The following is a 9,970-nucleotide window of genomic DNA, read 5'->3' as shown; positions in this document are numbered from 1 at the left end:
AAAAAAATTATTCAAAGTAAATTTTGAAACTAAAATACTTATTTATTCAATATGGTTTATAGTTTAATTTAGAATGATATGTATACATATATATTTTAAATCTTGATGATTAATTAAATTAGACTTTTATTTATATGATTTTGTAATCATTTGTATTTTGTCACAACAAATATTTTAAACAATAGCAAAAACTGTAAATTACTGATTAATCACGTGCATCTTTAATAGCAAAAACTTTAAACTACTGATAACAAAATTTTCATTGTAGGATTAATAATTTTAGTAATTTATAATTTAAAAACAATTATCAATGTTAGTTCAAAACTTTTATCAAAAAAAATTATTCAAAGTAAATTTTGAAATTAAAATATTTATTTATTCAATATGGTTTATAGTTTAATTTAGAATGATATATATACATATATATTTTAAATCTTAATGATTAATTAAATTAGACTTTTATTTATATGATTTTATAATCATTTGTATTTTGTCATAACAAAAATTTTAAACAATGGATCGCAAAATTTGAATGTGAGACTTTTAACAGTTTAAGTAATTTAAAGTCGTTTTTTAAAATTTGAAATATAACATATACAGAAAAATCTAAATTTTTATAATATGGTTATTGTGATTTTTTTAAATTATTTTAATAGTTTAAAATTAAACAAATTTGATAGACGATACATTATTTTTTTATCAGATCTTTATTATTCAAAATCATTAATTGTCATATATACTTTAGCCACATTAGGTAATTCTATAATTTTTATTTAAGGAAATAATAAATGACATTAATAATGAATTTATGGTTAGTTTAATAAAAAACTTATTATATAATTAGATGGACCAACATATTTCTCTAATTATTCTTAGAATCATATTCTAGTGATGACACGTGCATAAAAAATAAGTTGTAATGTTTCACAGATAATATAACAAAAAAAAAAAAAAAAAAAAAAAAGTAAATAATAAACAATTCTACTAGAAAGGAGGGAAGAGTTCCTGAGCGAAAGATTCTTCGCCGGCGTGATCTTTGTACGGCTTGGTTTCTTCTCCCGTCAAAGCTTCTGGAAAATTCCTCTCTTCAAAAGCGAAGATGGTTAACGCTATGGTGGAGAGAGCGACGAGCGAGATGCTGATCGGACCTGATTGGGCAATGAACCTCGAGATCTGTGACATACTCAATAGCGATCCTGTGTATGTTATTTTTTTGCCTCTCTGCTCCCTCCAATTTTGTCTTTTTTTTTTCTCTCTCTGAAGTTGTCAACTAGTCTCCTGACAAATATTGAAACTTTCTATACTGATTTGAATCTGTGTGAGTGTTTTGTTGGTTCAGTAAGAAACTTAACAGTAAACTTACTGTTTGCCTTCTTTTGACTAAGCTTCAAGAAAAACAGATTCTTTCTTTTTACTATGCATTAAGGGTGTTTGGTTTTGCTGTTTTGCAGGCAAGCAAAAGATGTTGTGAAAGGCGTTAAGAAACGGATTGGTAGCAGGAATCCTAAAACTCAACTTCTTGCCTTAACAGTGAGTGAGCTCCCGAGTTTTTTTTTTTTTTTTTTTTTTTGTTTTCCGATGAAATAACCATTTTTGCTTTATCAACTCTGCATTTAGATAGCTTGTTTGTTTTAGTTACACATATAGCCTCATTCTAAAGGTCTAAAAGATCCATGATCGGTCGTCTCTTAATCAGCGCGAGTTGACATGAGTAGAGCTTACTTGTTCATTGATAGATGTCCTTTAGAAAGCATATCAAACCTCACCAGGATTGATTTTGCGGCTTACAAGTTGTCTAACATGCTGAAATATTATGTTCCCCTCATTTTATCTCTCTGTTTGTTTTGAAATGATAGTGCATATTCACTCATCGTGCATTTGTTATGTTTTAGCTGCTTGAGACGATGGTGAAGAACTGTGGTGACATGGTTCATATGCATGTCGCTGAGAAGGGTGTTATTCATGAGATGGTTCGGATAGCTAAGAAAAAGGTAAGAGGTTCTTCAAAATTGGTCTTCTCGGAAAAAGTCAACTATATATATATCTCTCTCTCTCTCTAATTCAAGGTGGTATCTACTGATGCATATAGCCGGACTTCCATGTCAAAGAGAAGATCCTGGTCCTTATTGATACATGGCAAGAGGCCTTTGGTGGCCCCAGGGCAAGATATCCACAATACTATGCAGGATACCAGGAATTGTTGGTACGGTTTACTGGAATTATTTGATATATTATTCTGATTCTGGATGCTGAATTCCTTTTACATCCTTTGTGAATCGAAATTTGTCCATTACTCTTTCCTCATCACCATTGCTGACTCCTCTCTCTTTCAGCGTGCTGGAGCTGTTTTCCCTCAGAGATCAGAGAGATCAGCACCTGTGTTCACTCCTCCGCAAACACAGCCTTTGACGTCTTACCCTCCTAATCTTCGTAATGCTGCTGGACCTGCTAATGATTTGCCTGAACCTTCGGCAGAGCCAGATTTTCCGACACTGAGGTAAATATCTTCTATTGCAACTCTGCTGTTTCAAGTTGATGATTTTTTTTTAAATAGAAACATATAATAGGAGTATTTTCTTGGGCCAATTTCGACGTCCTTGAGTTAACATATGTTTTGCTACTTTTTGTTCTAAGGAAATGTATTAGCAGAAAACAACCGTACGTGTAAGCCTAGATATAAGGGTAAACCAAAGTTGAGACGTGATTTGAACAAAAAAACAACTACAGTTAAATAACTTTTTTTTTTTAGTTTTTGTAAAACACATGTGTATTAATGGAGTTTCAATCTTGTCTTGTCTTTGCGCCTGTTTGCTTCTTTGTTTAGGACGTGATTGCATGCCGTTGTTGCTCAGGATATATTCTATTGTTTCTCAATGTTCATTGTATTGTATGTCAAATTCTTTTGTTTTTCAGTTTGTCAGAGATTCAAAATGCAAAAGGTATCATGGATGTGCTTGCGGAAATGCTGAGTGCACTAGAGCCGGGAAACAAGGAGGTAGCATGATTTAGCTGCAGAGAAATATAAATCCCTGTTTGCAAGTGTTGGTTATAGTGCAAAATATACTAGAATAAGAACAACTTTTTCAGGATTTTTCTTGGACATTGCCATTGTGGACTTTAATATTTTATGCTTTACACGTATCTCAGGATGCTAATCCTTCTCTTTTTGGATTTCTCTAGGACCTTAAACAGGAGGTGATGGTCGATCTGGTGGAGCAGTGTCGTACATACAAACAAAGAGTGGTACATCTAATCAACTCAACTTCGTAAGAGCGATTTCTTCTCCTCTCCAGTTACATATTATTTTCTTTGTAAATCTTCTTTACCTCACCCGTTCTTTTATCCAGGGACGAGTCTCTGTTATGTCAAGGTCTGGCGTTGAACGATGACTTGCAGCGGGTCTTAACCAGTTATGAAGCAATCGCTTCTGGAAAACCTGGAACTTTTGTTCAAATCGAGAAGCCTAAGTCTGAGACAGGAAAATCCCTTGTAGATGTTGATGGTCCTCTTATTGATACTGGGGACAGCAGTAATCACGCGAACGAGTACGTATGACCTTGGTAAAAGCTTTTTGTCCTTATTAAATAGCTTCTGATTGTAGATGTCCAACATTTTTTGCAGAGCTACATCAAAGTCGGGTAACGGGGTTCTAAATCAGTTAGCCCTCCAAGCACCACCTGTAGCTAATGGTTCAGCTAATTCCAAAATAGACCTCCTCAGTGGCGATGATCTTGCCCTTGTTCCTGTTGGACCTCCTCAACCAGCAAGTCCGATTGCATCAGATCAAAATGCACTTGCCCTTATTGATATGTTCTCAGACAATGCTAGTAGTCCAAGTATTGCAACTGCACCTACTGGCAATTCAGCTCCCCAGAGTAGCCCTTTGACTCCTCAATTGCACCAGCAACCTACTAGTCAAGCTGGAGAAGTTGGATTACAGCAATCCAATGGATTTTCTCCTCAAGCGGGTTATTCACAGTTTGAGCAGCAGCCATCATACGGGCAAGGGGCCTCTTCTCCCTGGAATAGTCAACCTGCAAACCAGATGCAACAACCACAACAACCATCTTATGGTAATATATCTTGAGTTTAAGCCACAAACCCTTACTTTTCAGACATAACAACGAGAAAGCATTTCACTCTTTTGGATTCAGGAGAAAGTGTTTGTCATAATCCTTATTGTTCTATTTGTGGTAAATTTGTATGTGAAGGTTCCCAAGACAGTATGGCATTTCCACCTCCCCCATGGGAGGCTCAGCACCAAGACTTCAGTCCCACTGCAGACTCAGGAAGTCCGTTTTCTCCTCAAATGCATCAGACACAAGTTGCCTTCACACATGCTCAACAATATCCTCAAATGCCGCAAACCAGCCAACCAGTTAACAACGGTCCATATCCTCAAATGCCCCAAACAGGTCAACTAGTAAACAACGGTAATCCATATCCTCAAATGCCACAAACCGCTGGCGGTATGTACATGCAACAGCCAATGCCAAACCAAGCTCATCAGGCTCTAGGGCAAGGCTATCCATCACAACAACAACAGCAACAGATGATGATGGCTCAGTATTATGCCCAACAGCAACAGCAACAGGCGTATGGAAACCAGATGGGAGGATACGGATATGGTTATAATCAACAACAGCAGCAAGGGAGCAGCCCGTATCTTGACCAGCAAATGTATGGTTTATCCATGAGAGACCAGACTTCGCATCATGTACCATCATCATCATCATCTACCACCTCTTATCTTCCTCCTATGAAACCTAAGAATAAACCAGAGGATAAGCTATTTGGGGATCTCGTTGACATCTCCAAGTTCAAGCCTACTACAAAACCGACTTCCGGAAGAGCTGGTACCATCTGATAAAAAAAGTTCGTCGTCCACCTCTCTGTTTTCTTCAGTCGTCTAACTCTCTTTCTTTTCTCTTTTCATAAGCTTTGATCCATTGATTTTACCCTCTTGGGAGATACATTCATATATATATCAATATACATGTTGTAAAAAACCTTTTGGATAAGATAAGACCATAAACATGATGTAAAAAAGAGAGACCATAAATTTAATCTAAATTTTAATGATTTTTTTTATAATTTGAAAGCATACATAAATATTTTTTAAAATATATTTAAAGATCAAACCGAATTTTCATCGCACTATATCCATAATAGAAACATTTTTGTATGAAAATTGAATTTTGTCTATTTTAATTAACACGTGTTGAGGAGACAATCTTTGTGTAGTGGATGATTTTGAAATATTTCTATGAAAATGAAAAGTTAATAACATAACATATCCCCTATATATTAATCTTCAAAATCTTTAAAAAAATAAATTAGTCCATATAAATATATATTGTATTTTTTTATTGAACTAACTATTAAATTGATAAATAGTGTACAAAAGAATATTCACAATTTTTTTCTTAAATAAAATCTACGGAATTACCTAATATAATTAACATATATATGACAATTTATTCTATTAAAATAGAAGTCATGATTTATTTCATGTATGATTTTTTATTAAGACCACATCTTAGAAACTTGTTTAAATAAATTTTTGTAAAAATATTTGAATTATTTTAAAACCAACTAATCAAACTTCCTTTATTATCTCTAAATTTGCATCTGAATAAAAAAATCCATATCTTCTTTTACAGTATAAATTTATTCTTTTCACTAAAACAAACCTTTTATTTAATTATTAAATTAATTTCCTATTTATTTAAAATATAAATTTATTTTTTATTTTTCACTATAACAAACCCTTAAAGTATTTAATTTATTTCCGATTTTAAAAAAATATAAATGTATATTTCATTTTTAACTATTTTAAATATCTAATTAATTTGTAATTATAATTAAACTCATGTACAATTTTGTATTAAATTTACGAAATTAATTTAATATATAACATTTTTCAATTAAATATTGGATCCCTAACAGATATGATTGTCAATTTAAAGAATTTTTACTAGATGATTAAAAATAGGGCAAATCTCCAAAATAGCATATTTATAAGTTTATATCACAAAAATAGCACTCAAAAACTAAAATGACCAAAATAACATTTTATCTTTTGAAAATTATAATTTTTTTATTTTTCAAAATTTGAAATCTTATCCCCAAAACCTTATTTCTCAACTCTAAACCCTAAACCCTAAACTTTAAACCCTAAACCTTAAACTCTAAACCATAAACCCTAAGCTCTAAACCCTAAACCCTAAACTCTAAATCCTAAATCCCACCCTTTAACTCTAAACCCTAAGTTTGTGACTTTTGATAAAACATTAAGTGCTATTTTTGTGACTTTTGATCTTGAGTGCTAGTTTGGGAACAAAAACTTGATTTAGTGCTATTTTTTTCTTTTTCTCTTAAAAATATGCTATCAATATAAACAATCAGTTTACAAATGCTATTTTGAGAGTACAATCGATTTGCGTTCTTAAATAAAGTGACCGGTTTAATTTATATTTTAATAATAGGAATACATGAATACTTTGTGAACATAAATGTAATCATTCTTATTTCTATATAAACCAAGTTTATATATTATTCTTTAATGCAATTATTTTTGTACTATTTTTATATTGTGCAGTTTTGAAAGTGCAATATATTGTACTTATTTATGTCATTAACTTAAACGACTGACGGATGATTGAAAAAAATTCATGTAAATACGTTTATTTTCAATCTGCTCATTATCAAATGTAATGGCATGTATAAATGTTAATTGTATAACGTGATGTAACATAGATGAAGTATTTCAAAAAAAAATTTATACCAAAAATTCATTGCAAATAATCCAAGAGTTTTGGAGTAATACAACCAAAAGATAAAAAAATCTAAATCACCAATAAACAACGTTGGTTACAACCAAAATCGAAATCTAAGTCTAATTCACCAATAAAACAGAGATAATGTAGAAAAATGCAGATTTAAAATGACAAAAACAAAGATGATACACTACAATTTTTTGTTCAATAATTAAAACAGATGTTTTATGAATTAGACTTAATATAGGTTATTGAGTCAAATATTTAAATCATACAAATAACTCGATATGACATATATGTATGACCGAAACCTACAATATATGTTAACATATATGTATGACCGAAATCTAAAATACAAGTATGCCCTCAATGAAATATGAAATATCTAAGTTTGTGCTAAATTAAGTGCATTTCCCGTAAATATAACTTAAGGTTAATAAAAAAAATACCACTGAAAATTTAAAACAATAAATCAAATTACTGCATGTGAACTATAAAATTATTGTGTATTTAAAATGTAATGTTAAAATTATATGTCACTAATCATGTAAAACAAAGATATATGTGTATAAAATTTAAAATAGTTACCCGCACGGTTGTGCGGATCAAGATCTAGTTAATGATTATGAATAATATACATTTGATTATAATTTTTGTATCATCTCTCTTTTTTCTTTAATTTTATATTATTAAAAAAATTAAACAATCACATTACATATATAATAAAAAAAATTAGATTTTTTTCTTATATATCATATTTTTAATTTTTAAACGACTATAAATTAGTAAAAATGATAAAAGTCTTACATTAAAAATTTTGTGATCAACGGTTTATTTCTTTTTTGTTCAAGCAAGATACAATGATTATAAATCCTATGAATATGAAGTCTCATTAATAGACATTCATATAATATTTATATATATATATATATATCTTATTTGAATTAATTACATACTATATAAAAATATGTTAATTTCAAAATCCGCAGTAAAAAATTATGGAGATCTTAATATTTTAATTTTGAAATTTGTATTGAAAATTTTCACATTAAAAGTTTTATGATTAACAGTTTAAATTTTTGTTACAACGAATATAAAAATGTTAATAAAATCATATGTGTATGAAGTGTCAATAATAAATATTTATATTAAAATATACTATATATATATATGTCAATATCACTAAAGTTTAATTATATACCATATAAAGTAAATAAAATGATTGTTTTGATTTATTTACGAAAAACATGATTGTAAGATAACAAGATATTGGTTTTTATTTATGTATTTACTCTAATGTATATACTTTTATGTATACAAATTATTTTTTAAATATGTGGTTTCTAATATGTTATTTTGATCTTGAAAATCCCAGAAATACACTTCTTCAAATCGAAGTGATTTTTATATTGGAAGCACTATATATATTATTTCATTTAGATTAAATAATCTACTCTTTATTTTTTATTCTTGAAAGCTTTTAATGAAATATCTTGACAAGATTCCAATCACTTCCTTCTAAATTTATTCGAAGAATGAGAGATTTGATCATTGGTCTAATATTTGTTTTTCCCTAATACCCTATCTTGCTATTATAATTGTAAGAATGAGAGATTTGAACTATTTATTATAAATTTCTGGTTTATCAATTAATAAATCAAACATGTTTTAGTTTATACATAGTTTACATATACTAGAATGGTAAAGTATTATCAATTTTTTATCGGTATACTCTTAAGTAATTAAACCTCAAAAGCGTATGTTAATAAAATATTTAATTTGTTTTGTTGTTTTAGAATTAGATGATTTTTAGACCGAACTGGTGAATATATACTAGACAACACTTATATTATATAACAACTTGATATATTATATTTAACACAAAAACATGTGAATAGAGTTCGCCGGTATTTTCTTCAAAAATTTGATTCTTGGATATGTATCTGGAGTAGAACTAATTTTTACAGATGTCCATCTTTTTTAATTGACACTTATGTAATTTACTGAATTCATAGAAGAAGTTAAAAACATAAACAAAACTCATATCAATGAAACAGAAACGAGAACGAAAGCACAATTTTATAGAGGTAGAATATAAAATGACTTATGAAGAGTAAATAGTAAACAAATCGAGAGGAGAAAACATAATCCCCTTTCGTCATTTTACAATTGATGTTCTGTATCTGGTTTTGGTGATTTGTATCAGTCGTAAAACTTAATTTCCTTTGGTGCATCACTCCTGATGCGACACGTCAGCGATATGTGGGTCCCACTTTTAAAAAGTGTGAAAAAATGTCAAGTCTGTGACTCGAACCCGGGTTATTGAGATCTAAACAGCAACATTTATACCATTGAACTAAAGAATACTTTGTACATTGATTACCGAAACTAATATATATTTATGAAGAATTTCTTATAGTGGATCCTACAAATAACTGTAATGTTTAAATACTCACGTGTAACTTTGATCATCGAAACCTATTTAGTAAAATCCGCATTCTGGCCCAATAAAACTTATAAGTAGGATAAATCTCTTTTGTATGTATATAGGATTTTAATAGTACTTTGTCTCCTCCGATAAACCGAAGCGTTACTCTTTTAGCTTATCAAAAAAAATTCTGAAACTTTTCATCTTCACCTCTCTATATCTCCAACGATCAGTTATGGTACCGTTTCACCTCTGAAACGATCCGTCTCAGTATATATAATTACTCAAACAAACCACAAACCTTGAGACCCATATCTCTTATTAAATTACTCCTAAATTGAACTGTCACAACTTTTAGCCAACCTTCGAAGATGTCAGCCTCCAGTGTTGTTGTTGCTTAATCGATCGTTGTCCCCGCCACCTTTCTCCACCTAGAACATAGTACCCACGAAAAGGTATTGACAATTTGACTTTATATGGAATACTATATACCATATTTGTTTAATCAATATTCAAGCTATCAGTTTTAATACTTTAATCGTATGTTTCTTTGGGCAAAATTCCGAGATCCACGGTTCTATCCCAGTTCGTGTGAATCACTACCATCCATCGCTACGATAAGGGGTCGATCGTGAAAGTTGATTGATCGCTTTGAAGTTGTCCGATTAACTAATATGATGTAAACTCTGTTATGATGGGCTATAACAGAAAGTTAATTGGTTGCTAGGACTAACAGAGGCTGCAAGGCTGGGTACGTCTCAGG

The 9,970-nt window shown here is 30.4% G+C and overlaps 1 protein-coding gene across 3 annotated transcripts; it reads left to right on the top strand.

Annotated features, from left to right (window-relative positions):
* Window positions 1–1,007: 1,007 nt before the first annotated feature.
* LOC106328379 (TOM1-like protein 2) lies at window positions 1,008–4,996 on the top strand. Of its 3 annotated transcripts, XM_013766813.1 has the most exons (11): window positions 1,008–1,200; window positions 1,452–1,530; window positions 1,893–1,991; window positions 2,090–2,203; window positions 2,334–2,497; window positions 2,914–2,995; window positions 3,181–3,266; window positions 3,348–3,545; window positions 3,622–4,073; window positions 4,212–4,895; window positions 4,956–4,974. In XM_013766813.1, the coding sequence occupies exons 1-10, from the start codon at window positions 1,100–1,102 to the stop codon at window positions 4,865–4,867; spliced, it is 2,031 nt and encodes a 676-aa protein (XP_013622267.1). In that variant the 5' UTR covers window positions 1,008–1,099; the 3' UTR covers window positions 4,868–4,895; window positions 4,956–4,974. The 3 variants fall into 3 exon arrangements, with proteins under 3 accessions (XP_013622267.1, XP_013622266.1, XP_013622268.1); XM_013766812.1 differs by having other exon boundaries at window positions 4,212–4,996; XM_013766814.1 differs by lacking the exon at window positions 1,008–1,200 and having other exon boundaries at window positions 1,452–1,534; window positions 4,212–4,996.
* Window positions 4,997–9,970: the final 4,974 nt, after the last annotated feature.

The sequence above is a fragment of the Brassica oleracea genome, chromosome C3 (assembly GCF_000695525.1).
Source record: "Brassica oleracea var. oleracea cultivar TO1000 chromosome C3, BOL, whole genome shotgun sequence".
In the NCBI taxonomy this organism is placed as follows: domain Eukaryota; kingdom Viridiplantae; phylum Streptophyta; class Magnoliopsida; order Brassicales; family Brassicaceae; genus Brassica; species Brassica oleracea.
Note: the sequence above shows the minus strand (reverse complement) of the source record. Positions and strands in the feature narration are given on the sequence as shown.